Source organism: Anopheles ziemanni, chromosome 3, assembly GCF_943734765.1.
Source record: "Anopheles ziemanni chromosome 3, idAnoZiCoDA_A2_x.2, whole genome shotgun sequence".
Lineage (NCBI taxonomy): Eukaryota > Metazoa > Arthropoda > Insecta > Diptera > Culicidae > Anopheles > Anopheles ziemanni.
In genome coordinates, this window is record NC_080706.1 from 23359755 (window position 1) to 23384789 (window position 25035).

At 46.9% G+C, this 25035-nt stretch overlaps 1 protein-coding gene across 1 annotated transcript; it reads left to right on the plus strand.

Annotated features, from left to right (window-relative positions):
• The first annotated feature begins 23366 nt into the window (after nt 1-23366).
• On the plus strand, nt 23367-24626 carry LOC131287886 (fork head domain-containing protein FD5-like). The gene has a single exon (XM_058316978.1). The coding sequence runs from the start codon at nt 23367-23369 to the stop codon at nt 24624-24626; it is 1260 nt and encodes a 419-aa protein (XP_058172961.1).
• The last annotated feature ends 409 nt before the right edge of the window (nt 24627-25035 follow it).

Below are 25035 nucleotides of genomic sequence, written 5' to 3' on the forward strand. Positions count from 1 at the left end.
GGCAAAGGCCTTAATCCCTACCCGAAGGATCACGGAGAGGGAGACGACAAACGACTAAACGTCCTGTGGCAGGATGCAAACACCACACTGTCCGATCATCCGATAAGCGTTTTAAAGTGTCAAAACACCGATGTTGTTGACCATTTGCAACGCCCCCTGCTAGGTTTGCAGTCCTAATCCACCGTCGATGCAGCCAACCAGAAATCCGAAAAGGACATCGATTGGATGAGTGGACCCGGCTTAGGGTGAAACTCTGCGCTGCAAAAGCTTCTGCGAACCGTCTTGAGGCCCCGGGAATGTAAACAGGATTATGGTATTGTTTGTTTGGATAAAGTAATTGTAGTCAAAAAAATAGCGGAGTAGAGCGGATTACGAACTGTGCCCGGGGAAGTTCTTGGCACTGGGAATGAGATCAAGGACTTGTTCGTGTCGATGTTTTGCCTGTGCAAACCACAACATCCTGCTGATCGACTGGGCTTATCTTCTTGCCCATCCCACACACGGAAGCAGCTGCTTTTTCCAGCGCTCCTCGCTCGGTGTGAGATCCACGAAAAAGGATTACAAGAAAGTTACTGTAGACGATTATTTTCTTTTCTTCCAAACAACTATTCGGACTTCAACGTCCTGCCAACGCACCGGTGCATTTCCTGAAGGACCTGAAAACAGGCTCGTCCTGAGGATAGCTTTTGGCTCAGTCGCCTGCCGACTTTCTCTCCCACCGGTGTGGTCTCGGGCGACTTTAATGGGGATGTTTCGTGAATTTATCGTTTCCCTTATCGATCGTGAATAATTTCTCTATTCCCGGATGGGTGCCGTTTTTACGCATCGTGTGAAGTGAACATTTTATTACTCCAAAGCGCGATGCTTCCTCACAGTTTGGGTTCTGCACTCGCTCGAGAGATGGCGAAGGAAGAATCCTTATGGCTTTTTAATTCGTTCCGAGACCCCGTTGATTTGACGCCTCGCGTACCCATCATTATGGTCCTTTCCCGGACCTGCGTTTTTTTTGGTGTTAGCCTCACATTGTTTGAACCGATGGTCTATGCGAAGTTGGGATGATGTTAAACAAGGATAATGATCGTGAGTTCGGCTTCGCTTAGTTTTTTTCCCGTTGATCGTAGATCCACCTTGATCGTCACACCTATTTGTTCGGCTCATTTCCTCCCTTCCCCGGTGGCATCTGTTGGACGAAGCTCATCGAGCCCCTTGAAGCATTGACTCGATCGGCACCATGGCGCGTATGTGGACGAGGTTGATCCTTGATCAAACATCTCGCGTGGTTAAGCCGAGCTGTTACTCCACTACGCGCAGCTCATGTCATCTGGTGCCGAAAGGTGAGAAAAGCTGGCCTCAAAACGGAACCGCCTCCAGCTGAGCGAAGCCTACGAAACTAGGATTTTGATCGTACCGTTCGGGCAGGATGCTTCCTTTGCAACGCTGGTGGCATTGGTACCGGGGCTCGGTGGGATGCCGTCGTGGGGACGAGAGCGATCGGATTAGCGTCATTAGGTGTCATTATTATGAGGATTTTGTACAGGTTTTTGAAGAGGGATCAAAAAACCAGAACGGTACCCAATCGGACCAACATCCAATCCTCGAACCGAAGGGATAAAAACAACGAAAACTCAAATATCGCACAACTTCCACCGTCAGCCCTCGCTGGTTCCTCTTTGTTTCTACCCGCTTTCCCCTCCCTCCATCCAACCGTTTGCGGTAAATCACGACCGGCAGAATGTTTCACACGAGTCCCGTAGCCTATCGGGCATTAATTGACGCCGACAAGCGGGAAAACAAGCGAAAAATTATCTAGTTTAAAGTAATGTGCACACTTTTCCCTCACTTGCCCTGGAGGGGCTGAGGGGTGGACTAAAGGTTTGGGGGTTCGTGTTGTCCGTGTCCAGGCCAACCCGGTCCTCGAGGCCGATGTGGAACCGTCCAATTTCTATATTTTATCAATATCGGAGTAATTCGTGTGGAACCAATCGGTAAGTACCGTGATCGACGAAGAGACTTCACCCCTATTGGTTGCTGGGCTTCACAGTTCGATCGGATTGCATCGATCGCACGGTGGGAGAGATGGTGTGCGCTGTTGATGGACATAATTTAACGACAAAGCCGTTGTAATGCTGTCTTAAGGTGCAGATAAATGACAGCAACTTTCATGCAAAAGAAACTTTCAGTCGTCTTCATTTCAGTGGAGTGAACGTTTCCGAACGCATCACGCGTTTACACGACTCGCAACAAATTAACGCAAACTGTCAACCGGCAATGGTGAGTCAATAAACAAACTATGTAGGATTGTAAATAAGCTGAATTATTTCATCTCTAAAATTACTAATAATACTCATTTAGCGTTATAAATCATGCATAAAACGACTTTGTTTATTTCGTTTAACGATCATTTTAAATGGTTTTATACTGTTGAAGCCTTCTAAAGCTGTCAGTTGCAAGAGCTGTCAAGCAAATGTCATTGCTGTGAAATAAATTTCTATCCCGGCTACGTTGAGTGAAATTTTAGTTGCGCAACTCAAATTGTTTGTTTATTTCGCGTTTAGACGTGCTAAGTTGGGTTTCACATGAGTGAAAGGAGTGTTTGACAGTTTCTGTTAAGTGAAAGTTGCAATCGTTTAAAACGCCTTTTATTCTTGGAGCGGGTGTAACAGAATTAGTTATCTAAGAAATAAAATTAAGGAGAGGATGAACATTTTTTAGACATTTATTATTTATCACACAGTTATTAAATTGCTAAAAACAATTATAACCCTCCTTCATCGATATAACAATTCTTGGGCTTTCTGTTAATGAAGTTAGTCCCACACTTTGCCCATAGTCCATGTCTCCCATATCCATTCGAAATTCTTTCCACTAGCTGTAGCCAACGCATCAAAACCACTGTGCCGTAATGATGCGAACGTTGTTCTCGTTAAGCCCTCCTTATCCTGGGTTTCCCGATCATCCCTGCGCGCAATCAATGTTTCCGATCGGTGCGAACGCAATTTTGATTCGAAATTTGTTTGAATTCCGCACGTCGACACCGTGTTGTTCGCACTCATTACCACCACGTGCTGTATGTGTTTTTCTGCCGATCTCGCTGTTGTGCGTTGGACGTCAATTGGAGGCGAAACATCGATGATTATATTGGGGCAGGACGAGATTTTCACCAGAACGTTGAATGGTTTCACGTACGTTATACATTTGCATTTGTGACGAAAGTAAATAGATGTTCTTGTATGATGTGCGCATTGGGTCCTAGCGAATCGGATCTAGGAAGGGCACGTCTCGCGATGAAACAATTCCTAATCAAGCTTAATCCCATCGGAATTGAGAGCGTAGTGCTTATCGTGTCAGTGCATCGGTGTGTCGATCAAAACGTGCACATCGACGGCCGATGTTGGCGTGTTTTGCTCCACCGTTGACTGCTGCCCGATTAATCATACATATTACGCGCAATGGTGCTCGTGGTTGCAACTAAATAACAAAGTAAGCTCATCAACAACAACAGGGAGCGTGAGGGAGCGCACGGGACGCTGATGCTCATTACGATGCACCATGCGTGGTGCACTTAAGTGATCCCGAAGCTTCGCCCGGTAAGAACCGAAGGGCCAGAAACGCTTCCCCGCCTTGGTACCGTCGTCTCGTGTTGTGATCGAGTTGCGTGAATAATTACTAACCTGCACACTCTGACCAACATCCATCACTTTCTCCGCACGTTACCAACGTGGTGCAAAGCGCGGAAGGTCAGCCAGGGGAAGGCTCGGCCGCTTGCCGTGGCGCAAATGCGGTTCCGTCGCATCGAAAAGCAGAAACCCCGTAATAAAACATGCCGACAATGTTGAACGTTTTCTTGTTTGTTTAACCGAACCATGCGATAATGGTATCACGCCGTTGACTGATGGGTTCTCTCAAGCGTGGCACAGTCTTTCCTCGATCGTCACCGCCCGGCCACTCCTCGCCCCTCGCCTCGCGACACCATGCTCGGGGCTAGAAAAATTGTATTGTAGCAAAATAAATAATGCATGTACGACATGCATGTATTCATGCCACGAAAGAAAAAATGAAGCACACCATCGTGTTTCTCCAACCCCCCAATAGGAAGTTGGCGGAGGTAAGGTTTTCCCAGCTCCACTCCATCGGACGTCCGACGACGCACAAACGCACGCAACACACCGCCCCGCTTGGCGATAATGGGGAAAAGGGGAAAACCAGCTCGAGCCGAGCCAGCAAAATGGGAGCAGCTGAAAAACGGCCAAAGTGTGCAATTTTTCTCTGTAACGTTTTGCATAATTACGATTAAGATACGGCAAAGCAAATAGATTGACTGCATACAGCATTATTTACGCTCGTAGGGTAGACTAGGGCTGCACGATCGACGGTGGTGGCGGTAGAAGCATGGTTTGTTTTGCAAAAAGTGCGTAATTTGAGCTTTGGAGATAATTATACGGGCTCGGTTACAAACCTTCTATCGTCTGCTGTGATGCGAAACACTAAACAAAAGTGTACCGCTGAAGCGAGCACGAACGGAACAAGTCGTTGCTATGGAATAAAATTAATAAGAAAAATAATATTCTCCTATAAGTTGGAAGGAAATTGAAGCACAAAACCTCAAACAGGATGCCTCCGAGAAACATACTGTCAAGTACTACTTGTTAAGTTTAAAAAAAAAGCTTATATTATTTTAGCCTTGCCCGTGCATTGTTTACTATCCAGTAGCATTTGCGAATTCTTAAAAATGCCCTTTAAACACAATACCGCAGCAAAGAAAAAACACCAAATCCCTTTCCTTCGCCCAAGTAAACATGCGTCTTGAGATACACACGGTTTTGTTTGGTTAGCAAGCAGTAGCATGTATTTTCCGAACAAAGAACTGCTTGCCGGGATTTGGTGTAAAAATAAACAACGTCAAATGTTTGTACGTGCTACCTGAATTTTCAGAAACCAACACAGTAGGAACGTAGAAGATATACAAAAAACACTTCTCAGAAGCCTTGATGTGGTGTAGAAAAAAACAACTGGAAAATCATCATCAAGTTCTTGTGAAGTTTGATGTTTACACGAGAAACAAAAAGGATAGACAAACATTCTCACGTTGAAACATTCCAGAAGCACAGTGAAAGTAGACAGCAGACAAAAACGATGCTTTTCTCGAAAAGTAAATGGCTTCCCAGTTTAAGAAACATCTAAATCGTATTAAAATATTATTTACTAAACATATGAAAGCGTTCTTTGGTGCACTTCCAACCGTGATAATGAATTCGAGTATTTAGACGACAAATTATATTTAATTTCAATGCCACTCGCACTGCAGCACAGCAATTGCTAACAAAAAACTATAATGACACGTAAAGCGACGAACCCCACAATTTTTGGGTGAGGCACGATCGAAACGCTTGTTCAGAGATGCTTACGCATTAATAGCTACAGTCATCACTATCAGTAAAAAATCGAAAGAAAAATCCTTCCCGCAGGTGCAAACATTTATGGGCTGGTAAATCGTTCCACCTACCTTCCCACAAACAACCTACGGCCCATCGCGCACCTAATAGACCGTTATTAACAAACAAAACAACATAATGTATTTTAAATAAATTCATATCGACACGTAAGGATCGGTCCGAGAGCCGGGAAAGCATGTAAGCCGCGTGTTCGGAAAGCGACTGCGATCCTCAGGTGATCTCCCGCGCCCCCCCGTGGTCTTTGATTGTGTGTCGGCGGCGGCTTTTTCCCGCCATCCGACCCGCCGTCGTCGCTTCTCACGATGGCACTCTGAATGTACACTGGGTGGCACCGGTAGTTCCAGCGACGAACCCACGGAAGAAGAAGTGGCCCGATGGTGCCGATGCTGTGATGGGTCGATGTCGCAGCAGGGAAGGCCGTTTGACGATACAAATGGAGGAATTATTATTAATAGTGTTTACGAACAGAAGAGAGCGGCCCATCTAAAGTCGCCGCGATGTTTGGTATCGATCGCCTTTCATACGTTGTTGCACTTTATAGCCGATATGCTGTCAGAATATTGAACAGCATTAATTGTGGTGGTGGTGGTTGGTGTAGCAAAAGGTTAGTTTAAAAAGAAATTGATTACAAAGAAAAAAATCATTTAAACAGTGGGACTTAAACGAAATAGCAATCATGTTTATCTACTTTTTTTTGGTTTAAGTGAAGTTTCCACTAATGAAAATCTTTCATACACCTCCAGCTACTTCCAATACACCTCTCGAGGGCTCCTTATACCGTTTATTTGGTTCTGGCTACCGCACCTCGAAGGAACGAACGACTTGGCAATGAATTGAACTCGTTAGTTTCTGGCAGTAATTGTCAGCGAGTTAGTTTCTCCACATAAACACACACACACACACACACCCCTACATAAATGACTCGTGCTTTCCCTACGATCCCCCCCATGTAACGCATAATTCATAGCCGCGGGATCCCATCCGGTTGATTTGAGCAAAAAAATATTTTAAAACAGTAAAAGGAACAACCCAAGCCGCCAGCAAATACTTCGCCAAACCGGGCGTCGCGCGAAAATTAACATTCCACAATGGTGTTGCACGTTTTATGGAGCATATTTTATGCGTTTACACTCCCGGCTCCGGCTCGGGGGCGCGGATCGTTTGTAGTCGCGGGTGTGGGGTTGGTTTTTGATCAGTTTTCAAAATGATATTCTCAATGTTTTCTCTTCCTCTCTCACTTTCGCTTCCCTCTATCTCTCTTTATGCCTTTCACAATCGTCCCGTGGCGTAAGTGGCTTACAGCAGCGCGGCTGCACTTGAAAGATTTTAAACGAATCTTCACACTTTTCAATTTGGAGCCCGCTCCGTGGCTTCGGGTTGCCTTTCTTATTAATGGAGCCGGGCGAGGAGGAAAACAAAGCAGAGGAACAACAACAACCACGCCACAGAAAAACCAACGCCAAGACAATAATCGCCTACGTCTGCGAGTGTGTTTGCGTATGCGCGTGAAGTTGTTAAGCGTCGATCCGAGGGGCCGATTCTCGAGCCGCACCAGACAGCAAGGTACCACCGAAAGCTCTCCCCGGTGGTTCGGTGGAAGAGGAGGAGGAGGAGGAGGCGAAAAGGCAACAAGGCATCGGCAGGGCAAAAGCCAAACACGGGGCCACAAAAAAAGGGTGCTCAGCGAGGCCGGCCGATGGGATCCGCGTGTCGAAATGCTACTCCATCAACGAAACAAGCCGACCAAACGAGCTGGCGACCGCGAGAAAAGCAGAAAAGCGGGGCATAAAAGGGCGGCGAAAGAAAGCGTCCGGTAGGGACGGCGGCGGTGGCGCGAAGTGGTGCGAAATGGAGAAAAATCGCGAGCCGCGCGCTCAAGGACGAGAAGCACGGGAACCGGGAGATGCAATATAATGATAATAATAAACATATTTCTTACATCGAATCATGGCTTATGCCGCGCGGCCGTTTTCGGTGGCCACCGCTTGCAACAACAACAACAACAACAACTTCAAAAGCAAGCACCACCACCAGATCTTGCGCTTCGGGCTTGCGGCTCGTTTGCGCGCGATCGCAAACGAAACCCGAAAGTGCCGACAGTGCCGAAAGGGTGTGCGCAAAAGGGAAGGGCACCGTGTTTCTGTATTATTTTTCTGTGGTTTTTTAACCGAAGCGGGTTCGTTTCTTTCTCGCGATTTTCTTTTGTTTTAGTTCTCGCGCACGCAAAAGACTTTCGGCCGCCTTGGGGGGAAGGGCCGTCGAGCGGCGCGGCCAAATTGGTCCGAAAATCGAAAGAAAACCCCCTCTCCAACCCCCCCACACCTGGAAAGGCAAACGACCAGGCGCGAACGCACCGGACTAACGAGTTTGGTAAAATAAACACCACAACACTTTAAGGAAATTTTCCTTTCCAGCCTCCTGCATCAATCGGGAGGACTGGAAGGTAACAAGAAAACGACAACACGATGAGGACGCTGAATGCCCTTCGGTACGTGGGTAAATCTGTAACCTCTCCGGGACTGGGCTCCACATTCCAGCGTCCTTCCCCCCTCCGAGCGTCGGACGTACAGACAAACAGGACATGGTGGAAAAATCCTCGCCCGAGTTTTGATTCAGAAGCAGCGAAAATGGGGGATCAACAGCGTGTCGTGGCGGTGTGGTCCGTTTGCGGAAAGGGCTCGTTTTTGCGACCATTTGTTTTCCCACTCCCTCCGGAGCCCTCGTTTGCGGCCTTAATGGTGGAGTATTATGTCTTTCGATTGCCGCGCATCTGAGAAGGATCGTTTTCTTCACGTTTGGTTTTTTGTTCCTATTTATTTTGTGAATAAAACGGAGCGAGCTGGTTCGAATCAATATACATACAAAAAAAAACAACAACCGGACTTGCTCTTTAGCTAAATGGTAGACGTTTAATGCGACCCTACTCTACTGGTGCCAGCCATGTTGGATGGAAGAAGGGCGGCATTCACTCACTGCGATGGCGTGTGTTTTAAAGGGAGCTTTATTTGACGATGCAATTTATTCCACTCATTGTTACAGCTAGTTGTTTTTACCTAATTGATGTGCCCTAAAAAGGATTGTCTTTATGGTAGATATTATTTTTCACAGGGTTTGATTAGTGTAATTAATGAATTCAAAAGATCATTGTTTTTTCGTTAGCTGTTTTGTCTTTGGTAAGTTTATAAATTTCCACATCGGACTGTATAAAAACTGTTTCCACATCGGACTGTATTGTAAAAGCTATTTACCATGCCAGGACGAGCGCATTAGCAGCTTTTAACTTAGATTCCAACAGTCAACATCGCGGTTTGATTAATTATTGCGTTCTTCTACAGCTTTTGGTTGTTCCAAAGGCATCCATTTGATTTCATTCATTTATTACTCTTGGTAGTTACTTTTTTGTAGTTGCATCTTATGTTATTTATAGTTTTCAGGTATATTTCATTAATTGTTATTGCCTGCTAGCATGTTTTAGTTGAACCAAGGTGAAACTAGGAAAGTATGCTGTTATCTTGCTTCAGAAAGTTACGTGCTTTGTTCTGAGAAACAATGCTAAAAAAATTGCAATCCAGTCGATCTAGGATGGTTAAAAATAACCAAACGAAGAAAGCTACTATCTTCGGCTTTAGTCAAGTTTAATTCAATTCAATTCAGTCAATTAAAACAAAATCAGTACTCATCGTTCGTTACTTTAAAGAAGAAGAAGAAGACATTATTGTGACAAATAACCAAATCTACAATTTACTCTGTTTAGCTTCTAGTTTTATGCTACAGGATACGATGACTTCGAGAAAAAAAACTGTTCACTGAAACGTAGAACTCACCGAAAATGGCTTTATTCTATGATCAAACATAATATTAACTTTTTGTATGGTTTCGGGATCAAACATTCAAATATGAGCAACACATCATCGACTCATCTTCAGCCCATTCTTTAACCTGCTGGGCAATAGCTGGAAAAGCACATCAAAACGAGTCCTAACCTCTTTCTCCTACCGAACCACTCTCATCAGATGGTTCCGACCTTAACCGCTGTATGACATCGTCATTTCGCCCGCAAACACACATCGCAAGCGGCAGGATCTTTTCATCTCGCCTCCGTTCGCATCGGGCGACCACGGGGGCGGCCTTCCAGAAAGCGATCCTATCACGCGATCCTTTAGCACTTTTTTTTTGCGCTCCGCAATTTCAACTCCGCAGCGGGAGATCCCGAATCGATTCCAGCCGTGTGTAGAAGTGCGTACCGAACACGCATCTCCTGTGTGCGCTCCGTCGATCTAGCCCCGGTCGATATTAGCTGTAAATTAATATTCCACCACTTTCAGCTTCACCCCTCACCCTCTCCCTAGCCTCCGTGCTTCGGGGTGATGTTGTGTTTTTTTGTGTATCGATCCGTCTTGTTTTTCTCAAGAATTGATTTATGGAAAGTGCGAAAAAGATCGCTCACTGCACCATACCGACCGGAGCGGTGCCGGGGGAAAAGGCAAGGGGAGTGGAGGGTGAGAAAACAAATCTATGATATCGGTATCGCGGCATCTTTTATATTTTTCCTTCGGCACATCGTTTACGGCATGGCTTTCATCTCGCCAGGATCAGTCCGGATCCTACAATAGATTAATCAAATAACCGATCCGACGGTGAAGCTGGACGATGGGCTGGCGAAACGGGAGGGAGAGGCACGCAGGGTCCAGTACCGTCGCCGACCCGTCTCCGATCCGGGCCACCCGAGGCAACCGAAGGGAGCGATCGTAAAAACATACAACACAACTTTTATGGCCACTTGCTTCGCCTCGCTTCTCGCTATCGACGGCTTATTGCAGGTTTTTCAGGCTCGCCCAGCCGGACCCGGTCACGGTTATGAGGAATGACCACGTCGTTTTATTATTGGTTTTTGAGATCTTCTCCCCCGCGTACCTCCCCCCGTTAACCCATCCCGACCCCACCAAATCGAACGGCGCAGCATTCGAATGAAGTTAAACATAACCGCGCGCATTCGGTTATATGTGATTCGATTATCATAAACCCACTCTTTTATTTTTCATATATTCACGATCCTCGACGCTCCTCACAGTCCATTGTGTTCGCTCGGTTGTGATCGTTTGGTTTACTTTTCCCCTCCGTCCATTCTACCCATTCTCCGTGTACAGTGCTGTGCCTTGTTTTTCTCTTTCCTCCCTGGGTCAGGTTTACTCCCGTTCTTCAAACACGCTGCTACGAGGTGCGACGAGACAGGCTAAGGGTGCGGTGGCGACACAAGAAATCGAAAAATAAAACATGACCCAGCTCCTCTCAAAACCGAAGAAATCAAACCGAACCGAACGATCGGGTGGAAGAGTGCGGGCGGGCGCGTCCGGGTAACGGACGGCACACAACATCCAGGCACCGATCCTCAAAATACATATATTTCATTCGCAATAAAAGGTGTGATGACTTTAAAGTACAAATTTTCTCAGCAGGGGGCGCGCGCTCGGCGGAGCGGTGCCTTTGAAATGTGGCACTTTCCAGCGACTGGCGAGATGCCGATCTTGGCCGGGGCTTGCATTTCGCCCGACATTCCCCGTGCCAACGGCGGGCTGATGATAAATATTTGGAGAGAGCAAAAGGAGTCTGATGGCCGAGGCCAGGACGGAAATGTGAACCGAAACCGAACTCCCTTTTTGACACCCACCGTCGATCAGTTTGTGGATGGCGATCGGAAGTTTGCAGTACCGAAAATCGTGTTCGGATTGGATGACGAATGGTTTGTCGTGCAAATCGATAAAATCGGGCGTCGGAGTGTTTACAGCACGTCAAAGTATAAAAAGAAGCCAACATAAATATATTTCTACAAATATGCTTAATTCTGACGACGTAGAATAAACTGATTTAAAAAGAGCAATAAATTTGGGTGTGTTAAAGATAACTATGGAAGTAAACAATTTATTTTTGTATTGTTATTATGTCAGAAGAATTAAAATGAAAAAATACGCATCACAATCAGGTATGGAAAAATGCCATCCAAACGCATTTTTGAAGTTTTATCTAAAATGATTCTTAAAAATCTTACACAGTGATTCATTCGATCTACTTGAAAGAATTAAAAAGTTTTGTTTGATCCTCATTTAAGTCGGTTCTTGATATTTCTAGCTAGCTTTTGATTATTTTTGGAGATCAAACTCACGCAGTAAGTACTGATGAACTAATTTTTTTTTAAATATATAAACATAACACTGATTTATTTTACTTTATTTATACTTGGTATGAACGCATACTTTATCCGAAAATAATAAAAACATTACAATTTAAAATTGTTTAAATCAGCCATCAAGATGGGAAGAAAAGAATCTATACTAACTAATGATGACAAAATTAGCATACTCCAGAGTCAAGATTCTTAACCCTTAGGGCAGTTTATTGTCATATTTACATTGAAACCACAATTCATTTATTATCCAACCGTCCAAATGGCTCAAGATAAACGCTCATGAACGAGAATCCTTTTTCTTTCGGCCGCCTCATCAACCACCAAGTGCTCCATTTCGATCTTTTCGGTCAACCTATACCAAAAATCTTCCCCTTTTTTCCTGCTTTGGAAAGCGCATCGCTTTCAAGTGCCCCGAAACACCGTGCGTGAGGAACGTAAATCGAGCACATCATTAGATCCGAAACACACCGCTACAGGTTCCAGCATCGCGCTCGAGCGGCGGGCCTACAAAGAGGGGAACAAACATTAAATGCAGCTAATTATTCGTCGTTTGAACCGAATGGGTCGTGGCCATCGGAGCAGCATTGAGACTCGCACACGTTTCGGGGGGAAGGGAGCGGTCACGTTAAAGAAAATATTAAATGGTAACATTCTCGATCTCACTGTGGCTCCCTTTTGTAAAGTGTTAACTCGCTGGGGCATTTGTTAACTAGGTTCTCGTTGAAGGGTTTATATTCTTTGTCCTCGATCGTGTGTGTGTGTGTGTGCGTGTATGTGGTTTGATTCGTTTAACGAGAGTTCCATTTTTCTGCTGCAACGAAACCACACTCTCGGATAAAGGAAGCCCGTTTGCCGACGCCGCTGAAAAGAAGATGTAATGATCGGTTTGATCCACTCGCGGCCGGCGATCCAACAATGCGCTCTTCAGCTTTACAAATCGATGTAGTTTTTCGGTCTGAAAACGGCACCCAAATTGCTTCCGTTGGTAAAAGCTTGTTAAGCAGGTGAGATGTTGAAGCACAAAGGTAAAGCCTGGAGGTTTCAAAAATAGGATTTTGATGATGGACCAAGATGAAGCTGTCATTTTGTAGGCAAAGTAATAGATGCAACGCAACAAGTTATCTAAAAAGAAAAAGAAAAATTATAATTTTCTAAAAATTGTATTTAGTTAAATAATACTGTACCTTGTCCAATTTACAATCGTTTTCAGCGCTTTCTATGCTTTGGGAAAATCATAAAGATTAAAATGCGTTCATATTAAATGTTTTGAAAATTAGTTACTAAAACTTATAAATTATATAATTTAAAAGAAAGAATGAAATACGAAAATATTTCATGTATACACCAGCCGGATAAATTGGGACGAGTGTAAACACTCCCCGCTCGGTTGCATCGAAAATGCAACAGTGGCCACGCAAAAGATCGCCAGTGATCCGATGGCATATATAGCGATTCCACGCCAGGGCTCACTAATCAGCACCGCAGAACCGCCGGCATGATTATATCGCTCGGACGATCGCACGGCCAATTCGAAAGGGAACCGGCCAGTCGATTCCCTAACCAGTCGACGCAGCGACGATTCCGACAACTTTCGCGCTAAACGCGAGCGGATCGAGCGGAGTGGATCTCGAACCACGAGATGCCACTGGAAAACACGGCATGTTTTCCCATTCCCAACTCCCGCTCACGTTCACCGCATACACAACCCCCCCGCGCACACTCCTTCCATCGCCCGAGCTGGGGAGGAAAAAAAATCACCCGCTTTCGGCGGGATTAATGCGTTCGCGGCGCGGCTCATAAACGGAACCCGATGAAAGATGATCGATAGCCTGCCTTCGAGGGATCATTTTTCGGATTACCGACGGACGGAGGACGCAGCGTTCGGCATTCTTGCCACTCACAGCCGTGGTGTGAAAATCGGACCGTGGCCGCATTGAAAGGCATCCTTTTCAGGGCGCGGGGGGGCCGGGGTGTTTTCATCCTCACCGAAAGGTTCGCTCGTGATTAGCACAGTTTAAAGTGGCTCTAGGGATGGTCGGCCCGGCTATGTGTGTGTGTGCGCGCCCGGGCTCACTTCGCCGATCCGAGATCGGTTGCGCCAACACTTTTTCGCGAGCGCTCATGCACCAATCGGTGCGGAACGGTCCGCGCATCGGAGGTAATGACAGTGTGGCCAGGCATTCACGATTCAAGGGGGGGTGTGGGGAATGGACGACGAGGTGGCGATCGAACGATCGGACGGCGTGAACCTGCCAGGCCGCTACGTTCGCCGCGAACGAAACGAACCATCATCATCCGGAGTCGTCGGCGGCAGCAGCCGTGTTGATTGCAAACGATCGGCACGATCGGCGGTTTTCTTGAAACGGACTGCAGCGGGAACGGGGGGTTGGGGTTGGAAGTAAAAACAAAAGGCCGCCACTATGGTCGGCGCGGCCACGCTCGGCCCCAAAATGGGGCGGCAGGCAGCATTCGGAGTCGTTGTATATTTCACTTCAGCACATTGTTACAATTAGACAACAATCATCATAAATTAACGATCGGATTGGGCACCGAGCACAACAATAACTGCGGCTGGCGGTTGGGGGGATGTGGGAGCAATAGCGCGCCAGAACGCCCCCTCGTTTGGTGCGCGTCTCGAAATCCTTCCGTGGGCAAGTCCCGGCGTGACGAGAGTCTTCTGTCTTCTTCTTGCTCAGTGTTGCGGCATTCAAGTGAAGAGTTCCGCGCGGTGTCAAGGAGGCCACACGGGGCCTTTCCACGCTGGCCTTCTAATGAGATTGACTTGCGTAGTCGAAAGTCACCTCCCGGTGCATAGGTTTCCCTGCCCAGCTTTCCTTCTCTAGCCACGGGGAATCGGATAGCCTGCGCGACCCGGTCGAAATAGTTTATCATCAATTATCTAATGATAGATCGAGCGCTTTCCACGCGGTTTGGCGGATTTTGGACCGTCCGCGGTCCGCGCCGGCAGTGGGCGGTTTCGATCCCGTCCACCAAACCAACCCAGAAGTCGATACCGAAGCCATAATCTGCGCGAATAGACACAGATATGAGTGCGGACGGTTTTCGAGTAAGTCATTCGCGGCCTTTCGATTCGATGCGCTCCACGGCAAGCGGAGCGCGATCGTGTACCGGAAGTGTGGTCCTGCACGATGCACGTCTTTACGGATCAGTTACAAATTGGCAGCTGATCGAAATTTATTACTTTTATAATTACGCCCACACATTCATGAGTGTTGGGTAGGAATCTAAACAATTTCTCATAGGACTTAACGTAACGAGAAATGTGAACTTTGAGCTCAAATAATAAAAATTAGTTACATCAAATTCTGGTCATATTTTTATTGTACTTTAGAAAATGATGTTGGAAAAACGATCGTAGTGAACTAGAATTTATCTAAGTGCTTTATTATTTCATACGTTGCATCGGAATGTAGGCTTTTGTTATAAATGAACAGGAATTTCCAAAAGAAACTATAACAGTTATTAAACTTCCGTCGACAGTAGGGGGATTTTCAGTGTGGTCAATAGCTTTGAGAACATCGACGTACATCGTTTTGTTTTTTAAATATTTTACAGCTTTTTGGTTAAAAGCTACTAACATAAATAAATAAATAAATAAATAAATAAATAAATAAATAAATAAATAAATAAATAAATAAATAAATAAATAAATAAACAAATAAATAAATAAATAAATAAACAAATAAATAAATAAATAAATAAATAAATAAATAAATAAATAAATAAATAAATAAATAAATAACACTTCAGTTTGAAAGAGGCGTAAAGCTAAAAAAATAGAACAACTGAGTAGTATAATTCTTTACTTAAAGACAATCAGTTTTGTATTTAATCAATGCATGATGGAGGCCAAATTTTGAGTAACCGTAAAAGTTTAGTGAGAAAAAAGAAAAAAATAGTATAACTTACGTAAATTAAAACAAACATCTGCAGAAGACGCTAAGATGTTAAAAGCATATACGAATCGCTGCAATCTTGTTAAGGATACTTTTAATATTGAACCAACAAAATAGAAAAGTGCATAAATAAACATATAACCTTCCCTTTCACCGCTTAAAATTTATTAAGTACCCTTTTTCACAAACATAAAAACAGCTTTGCAATTATTTTAAACAAGCCGAACAATTTTTAGAAAAAAAAGAAAACCTTGTAATAATATACCCCCATAAATCACCGGAGCCCTCCTCATCAGCAGAAAATAATGCCTTCGGAAACCTTCACGCCAAGCTAAGTCATCGGTTTTTTGGCACTTGTCGTAATCGAGGTCGGCTCCCGGAACGCTCGGTTGTCAAAATATTGCATCATTTGCGATGAAATATGACCGCATTCGTGAGGCCGCATCAACCCCAGCCAGCACGGAAAATCTCTACCCATTCGCTTCCCCCCCTCTCTCTCTCTCTCTCTCTCTCTCGCTCCGTTCCTCTCCAGTAAGGGCGTCTCGAGACAACTAATAATCCTGCTTGTTAAACATCGATAATCAAATTATCCGGAAAGAGGACAAACTTTGCCGGCTTCCGTGCTACGAGCATCGGGGTGGGGAGAGGGGAGAGGCAAACGAAAGGATATCCGAAGGGAGTACATTATGACGACGACGACGATCACACCGGAAGCCCATGATAAATCAGTGTAAATTTTCAATTATAACTCTTAATGCGCCACGACCAGAACGGCACGGGAGTCGGCCCCTTTCGATGAAGTGACAAGTGACACACAGACACACACACATACATGTGCGACGCAATCGTGCGGTTTGCCAACGGTCTTCGCCCTTCGCCAACGGGTCGCAGCGAAAGGATTTCGGATAGGCGAAAATCGTTTACATGGCTCATTTAACCAATCGCCGCCGAAGCCGGAAAGTGCTGGCGCGGTAAGACGCACCGAACTCTCCCGGGGTGGAAAATCGGAAGCGTGACTCCGGATGTTGTACAACGTTTTGCTTTCGCGCACGTCAATATGCACACACGCACGACACGAAGGGAAATAATCATAAAAATGGGAGTATATTGTACAAGGACGCGAAGACAAAGCCAGAAAAGAAAGACCAAGTGGTGGGCAAACCGTTTTATCACTTCGTGTCCACCATCAATCCGGGCTGCGACAGAGTGGGGAGATAAATATTTACCCCGTCGCTTTTATGCCGCCGAAACGGAACGGAATTGGAAGGCATTCTTGTACTTTCCGCTACGGTTGTTAAAGCGTTACATGTTCCTCAGGCTTTGTTCGTCACTCCCCCGGCACGGCCGAGAACTGAGTCATTATTGACTTCGGGCGTTCATTCTACTCGGTGGCCATTATTGGCAGGACGAGGCTGTACGCGTTCCATTCTCCGGCCACCCCCTTCCGGGCAAATCGAAAGGGGGTAGTGCTCGGTTTTCGGATCGAACCCTGAACACGCCGGAGCCAGTGGATTCCATAAATCATTTTCCACGCAACACAACCCCTTCCCATATGTGTTTTTTTTTGTGGGCGCCTGTGTGCGTATGTGTACCGCAACCGTGCCCCTTTGAATATTCCAACTACCCTCCCCGCCCATTGCCATCGTAGTAAATTGTGTCTTTTATTACCGAACATCCTCCGCTCCGGACTATTTTTCCGTGGACAAGGGAAAGGATTACGCGTTTTAGGAAGCGACTCCCGAGCCGAAAGGTGCAAAACCGGAAAGGGAACAGAACTAGGCCGATTTCGGTAAATAATAAATTTGTTGTACATTGTGTTGAACGCGAGTTTCCAACACAACTTCCAAGGGTCCGGAAGGTGAATGCGGAAAGCATATCAAATGTCCGGGATGATCGATGAACTAGGGCTCGCTAGCCCTGGTGGATGGGTCGGCTCGTCGTAAAAACATGCCTTTTTTCAAACCAAACAACAACCAGCCCCTTCCTAAACACCAACCAGCCCATTTCCCGCGGACCGAATAAGAAACCCGAATATCCTTTAAGAAAGCAAGTCGACGAAAAGAAAGGACCCATTCTTGCTTGGAAGGTCCCTCTCCAGATGTTTGTGGCGCCGGTTGTTTTGTGTGCCGTAGCGGAAAGCGTGCAAACATCGTGAAGCCTGTAATTCACCACACCTTGACCACGGGGAGGAGCCTCAACCTGCTACCACCCCCCTCCGCTTTCGTACTCGGTACCCGTTTAGCTGGATATCCATAAATTTTGCATAAACAGCAGACGATGGTTCCTCTTCTCCCATCTATCTCTTCGTCCCGCAAAGCACGAAAGGCGGTACCGGCAAACGCGTGCAAACGAGCATAAGGTTCCACGCAACATCTGGAACGGCTCCCAAATGTTCCGAAACACAATATCCATCCGGCGCCCTTTTCGGGCGTGTGAAACTTTTAAGACAAAAACAAAAGAAATCTTCCCCCTAAAAGAACGCCCAGGAAGCGAGGTTGAAGCCCCCTTTGAACAAAGGACGAAAAGAATTCCTCACTAAACTGGTTGCAGATGTTCCACCGGCGTGTTCGCAAGTCCCTCCTGCCCTCCCTCCGGTATGGGTTTCCTCGTCACCTTGCGCCTCACGTCACGTGTGTCCCGGGAAAACAACACTGATAAGATGATAAAACCGTTCCGAGCTCGGCCGTTATTACTTTATTTAGATAACTATCTCTCCGGGGTTGTCGTCGTTGGTGCTAGGGCTCGCCCCACCGCCTCTTTGGCGGACGACGGTACGAAAGAAGCGGATAGGGAATTCACCGATGATAGCTTAATAATCCAATTATTAGCTCAAAATCGATGACAATTACCACGATGATGATGGGCGTCGGAAGCGGCAAAACAATGCATTCGTCTTCGCCCGCTTTCCCATGCGATCTAAATCAATATGAACAGCGATGTGACATGCCCGTTTGGGGGAGAGGGTCCAGTTGAAGTTATCCGATATCAAACGCGCGATACTAGCAGCGTTCGTGTGGGTGTCGCTGTCGTGTGTTTGAAATGGTCATTCGAAGGGCGCCGATGGACCGACGGTGGGGTAAGGTGGTTGGAGAATTAAGTTATTATAAATTCATTACCGAACTTTATGTCTTTTGGGACTGGTACACTGGTGGTTGGACGGTCTGACGTTCAATCGTGGTTAGGTTTCGAAACACTCGGGCGTGCGTAGGATATAATGTTTTCCCTCCCTTTTGCCTGGATGCATGTAAGTGAGCTGCTTAATGGTTTTATAAATATTCCTACAACCTATTGCTTAACCTCACAATCACATATGGGTAAGTAAGCTATTTTGAGAAATAATTTACGCTTCGGTTATTTTTATAACGTAACGCAAATTCACTTTTTCTTTATTTTCTCGTCGATTATGCTCATTACTTTGATAAGTCGTACCTTTCAGTAAAGATTGAGATTGGAAGTCACATGTTAAATAGTTAATAGATGATAAAATAGTTGTATTAAAGTGACATTCCATGGATAACAAGTGATCTAAGCCCTCATTCTTGTCTTACACACGAACCACTAGAAAAACAAAATTACATCACCGCCAACAATCTAAGAAATTTACATCCAAAAATAATCCTTAAAATAGATTATACGGTTTTGTATAAGCTTTTTCTATAAATGCAGTGTGAGCTTACAATACGATTTGGTATTAGCATTTTATACAGATGTAGCGAGGACTAACACTTCCTAGAGTTCGGATTATTCGTGCGTCCGGGAATTGAAAATGAAAACATTTGCATGTCGTTAAAGAAGCGAATAAAAGTACGTAACAACGAGAAGATGAATGCGCATCTCATGTTTTGTAATAAAATTGAAATACACACCTTTTTTATTATGGTATTACGGAGGTTACGAACAAATTTTATTACTTCATGTTGAAAAAGTGTAAAACTTCAGTTACGACATACTAATGTACTAAACAGTTACGAATATCCTCCCGAGGTCAACAAGAAATCAAAATAAGTTTGGTACAATGTAGTTGCACGTTAAGTCGATTACCCAATTTTGAAGCATCGTGTTTCGTTTTATAATTTTCATGAAAAATGGTTATCCTTTTTGTTTCGTTTACATCTCGCGCCATCGAAGCTTAAGTTCATAGCTTTGTAGCGATATTTCTCGACCTTAGTTTACCTGCTGGTATTCACACGCGAATACATCCTGGCAAGCCATTTTATTGTATGAAGCAAATATTTGTGATGCATTAGCTACTATTACTCTTTGCGCAATTGCCCTCTCAAAAGGCATGACACAGTCAATGGACATTACTCTCGCACGGTTGGCGCGAGAATGGTTTCATTATCGCAACACACCTGCAGCAAGTCCAATAAAGAAGTCAATTTTATATTGCACACCACCATCCGTCCGCCCCACTTCCCGCCTCCACCAGGGCGTCAAACTTGCGAATCAAGCGCACACTATACCCAAATCAAACATAAATTCCATTCCCACGTGAAATCCTGGACTTGGCTTGGCTTCTGCCGGACCGGGGGACAAAGTAACCGATTCCACCGCCGAAGCCGGCAGGTGAAGGGTTTTGGTTACTTTGTGTACCACCTTCATCCGAACTCTTGAGGCATATTTTGTTGGCCCAACGGAGGTAATGGGAGGACGAACAGGGGGGGCCCGAGCAGGGAGTTCTTTATCGACCTAGCTACCATCCTACTCTGCCGATGGTGCCGGTTGGTTGGTAGCGTCGCCAGGCGGCTGGACAAAACCGCAACCATAATCACGAGCTCATTCATCTTGTTTTTGATTGTGGCCGGTGCAGGTCTGGCACAAACGCTTCAATTCATCGCATCGGAAAATACGCCACAGTAGTACGGCGGCGGCGGCGGCGGCGACGGCGGTAATCACACATTTGATGATGAAAAATGTTCCATATCAGAATCACAATCTTGCTTGCGATTGCTCATCAGCAGCAATCGGTTCATTCGCGGGGCCAGAATCAGGGAAGCCAATGAAAGCACTCATGAATGAATAAGATAATCGCGAATGATGCCATCGTGCGCTAACTGGAGTCGCGGATGAAATCTGGTGAAGGATTGGCGTAAAAAAGAAATTTATCCTGCCACTGTCCAGTCGTGTTTTCGAACCAACAATGGGGAATGGAGGAGGGAAAAAACATCACTGTTTGCATTGACATTGTTGTCGTGGCGAGACGGAACGAAAGCTAGCAGAAGACTATGTTGTAGCGTGGAATCTCATGGGAAGCAAATTGTTTGGAATTCAACTTCTTCTGAATTTTTTCAACAGCTTTGTGTATTACTTCACATTTTCTAGGTTTATTTAAAATTCACGTGTTTTCCTCTTTGGGTTGCAGTATACATTTTTCTAGTTGGACATGAAACATTTCCGCCACCTCACTTCAATTTAACGCTAGATAATGCTGGTAAATTGAAACTGTTTCAATTCTTCTACATGGGAAAATGTATGAGAACGTTACTCACTAGAGGTATTCCCGTCGGGCACGTTTAGTTACTTGTTTTCTTTTTAATGCTAAAACACAATTCCCCAACATGTAATCGATTGGACGAAGCCGCATGTTGAAATCTATTACGTGATGGGAAAATGTAAAACAATCCCGTACGTTTGGATGCTTCGAATCTATTCTAACAGACTGTTCCTTCGGAACGGAGACCGATGGCTTCCATTTTCCGCTCGCATCACTGTGGCCGATCGATGGTTTTACAACACCCGAAAGGAAAAACAATCCACCCGTAACGCATCGAAAGAGAATCGTTTGTCTTTCCCAGTCCGTAATCGAAATCAACAATCGGTCGCCCTCCCCGCGAGCGGAAGTGTTTCAGGAAGGTTCGAGCTGAAGAATATTGAATCTCTCAACTGTGTGTGCGCGCGCGGAAAACACCGTTCGTTCTATTCTATTCCTTGGTTAGCCCATTTTCCCTTAGCCAACCAACCACCCCCGGACCGAGCCAAATAGCTTCATACATACGGCGAGCCGGTGGTTGAAAGCCGGAATGTACAAATATTGCCCCTAAATCATCGGCCAAAGCGAGCATTCAAGAGTACGACGAAATGCCTCCGCACGGTGGGTGTGTAGGGTGGAAAGAGAGTGGAAAACCCCGCCCGGCAGACGACACCGACCGTTGCGAATCGGTCGAAGACGGTCGACGGAAGGAAGAAACCTCACCGGTGAGGGCGGTAAGAAACATAAAATAAAAGCAGAATTACACGCTCCGGCGACTGTCGGCGGGATGTTGCGTCCAATGGCGGAACGGAGAGAAAATAATTCAATTAAATTTTCTGTCAATTTACCGCGAAACAAACGACCACAATAGTTGGAAGCGAACGCGGCTCGCTTTTCCCACCACCGCGTTTTCCACCCTCGCCCACCGAACCGTTCTAGTGGATCGATTTCGCGGAAAACACTTCGGCCGACGCCGAACCCGGCGCCCGGAAACGCGACAAGGGATCTCGGATCTCTCGCTTTCGCCTTCGATAAACTATTTGATTTATTTATCGCATCACATCGCTAAATAAATGATTATTCTAGCCCCGCGCCATGGAGGGGAGAGGTGGTAGCAGCGTCGGGGGGGAACTTTGCCACCATTTTTTTTTTCTGTTTAACTTCCAAGGGATGGAAAACGGGGGAAAAGTTTCCCATTCGCTCCTCCCCGAAAGCGAGCTTCATTCGGCATCGGAGTGTGTGTGAGCTGTTCGGTGATTGGTTGGAAACGGAGCTTGTCGGGATTGGTGTAGTTACAAGCACGTAGACACACACACATAGCGCGCGCAAGTCCAGATCATGTCGAGAACATGTTGAAAACATACTTTTACTTCGAAAGCACGACTGGCGAATTTCGTTCAAAACACGCCGAACTGCGGTTTCGAAGGGAGCCGAGTTTTGACGTTTCTTGACGGGACACCACCGTGCGACAGAGAGGGACAACGGATCGGGACCTTAATGACACACACACACACGCAAACTTGGCAAAGTTGGCATGTTGTTCCTGCCCTTCGGTGCTTCGGGCGCTTGTATTGTGGTGTGCCGTGGCGGCCGGGTCGATGGTGTGCGATGCGATGTTGCTGCGCACGCTGCATATCGCGAAGCAGGAGGCCCGTGGCTTCTCGCGCCGCACTGCGCTTAACATATCATTCCGCATTTCAACACCTTCGGTTGTTGATTTGATAAAACAGTCTATAGCAAACAAGCGTCCGAGCAGAGCGCGAGCCAAGGAGCCTGGCGTGGTTCGAGTGTCTTGTGGTGTGTTGTTGTTGTTTCCGGGGACTTTTCCACCTCTCGGCAAGGGGTGAGAAATAACGCGAAAACCCGTGTACCGGTGGTTTTAGTTAGAAACGAGGAAAGTAAAACAAAAAAAAAACAAGAAGAGAAAAACAAACGCTCGCCCTCCGAAAAACCCGTTTGAGTGCTTTGCAGTGTTGAGGCTGCGGTTTTGTTATCTCGGCCATTTCATGCAGTTTGCTCCGGAGCGCTCGAGCAACTGCTCGAAAGTAACTCGAGCTCGAGCCGTTCGGTGAAGTGACGTGATGGGAAAATGACGACATTTGGAGTGGCAAAGCAGTTGAGTGTACGATTGAAGGAAAAGTTGACTATGTGAGGAGTGAAAACAAACCTCAAAACCCAAGTGAAGAAGTGGTGAAAATAGTGAAATAATTGTGCCACCGAAGAGGGCCGACTGTGATTAAAAGTGGATTACCTAGGTTGGCGTGATCCGTGATAGCACCGTGATCGGTTCGCGATCGTGACAAGTGAAAGGTTAACGACCGGCAGGGAAGAAACTCGTCGAAATGCCACGACCGTCCCGTGACACGTACGGCGACCAGAAGCCACCGTACTCGTACATCTCGCTGACGGCGATGGCGATCTGGTCGTCGCCGGACAAGATGCTGCCCCTGAGCGACATCTACAAGTTCATCACCGACCGCTTCCCGTACTACCGCAAGAACACGCAGCGCTGGCAGAACTCGCTGCGGCACAACCTAAGCTTCAACGATTGCTTCATCAAAGTCCCCCGGCGTCCGGATCGGCCCGGCAAGGGCGCCTACTGGGCGCTCCACCCGCAGGCGTTCGACATGTTCGAGAACGGCAGCCTGTTGCGGCGCCGGAAGCGCTTCAAGCTGCACAAAACCGACAAGGACATCCTGAACGAGGAGCTGGCGGCGCTGGCCAACATCAACCGGATATTCCTGGCGCAAAACTCGGCCGACGCGTACTGCGGTGGACCCGGGGCGGCCACCCTGCTGCCCGCCGACCCGTCCCTGCTGCACCCTTCGGCCCTGCTGCATTCGCCCCCGCACGAGCCCCACTCCCCGCTGGGCGCGCCGCCCCCCCTGTCACCCGTTTCGGTGGGGGACGCGACGACGGCGACCGCGCTGACGACGGCCAGGACTCCGCTGCGCCCGAAGCGGTCCTTCACCATCGAGAGTCTCATCACGCCCGAGGACGACGAGGGGCCGGGGATGCTGGAGAAGCGCTCCCCCAGTGCCAGCCCCGCCAGTGTCACCCGCATCCCGTCCTCGCACCAGAAACGCTCGAAACGAAGCTCCGACGACAAGCTGCACCTCCTGCACGAGTCCTCCGAGGCGAGGTTACCCTCGTTGCTTGCATCCCACCACCATCATCAGCAGCAGCAGCATCCTGGCGCCCTCCAGCATCACCCCCATCACCACCTGGGACTGCACCCCCCGACGCTGCCACCGGCCGCCAGCATTCCCGGCGCCAACATTCCGCCCTTTCTGCAGTACTCGCATCCGGCCCTGGCGGCCTACGATCTCCCCCTGCACCCGCTGCTAATGATGGGGCCGCTGGGGGCGATTCCTCCGCACTACTTCCACCACAGCTCGTACCACAGTTTGGCCGCGGCGCACCATCAGCACCATCACCTGCATCACCTGCATCACCACGCGGCCAACGGGCAGCGGGCGGGAGGGACGACAACCGGGTCGGGGTCGCCCACCGGGTCGACCACCGAGCCGGACAGTCCGCGGTCCGGAGGCGCCCCGACCGATCTCAGCCGACCCCTCGGACCGGCACTGCGCAGCGTCTGAGGGTCCGTGCCGTGAGTCGCCTCTTCCTGTTCCTGTTAGCGCTAAATCGAAGGCTGTTTGTTGAGTTTGTTTTTATTAATTTCTAACTAGATATTTTAAACCGAGCCGCGGAGCTTCCCTTCAAAGAAATCTAATACTTCGTTTCCTAGCCTAGCATATGTATTCACACACACACACAATTTAACAAGGCACAGGCAATCGCAATCGCAGCCTCATTTAGAAGTAACACCTTTCCTAACCCTGAACTGGAAACCTCGCAAACAGAATCTTTTCGTTTCTTCCTTCCTCCCTCTTACCTGCCAACCATATTAGTTTAAATGTTTTAACTTGTCCATGTGCTATGATATTTGAGAAAAAAAATGAGACAGCGAACCAGCTATAAGTATTAAAAAGACCGAGAAGACGAGAG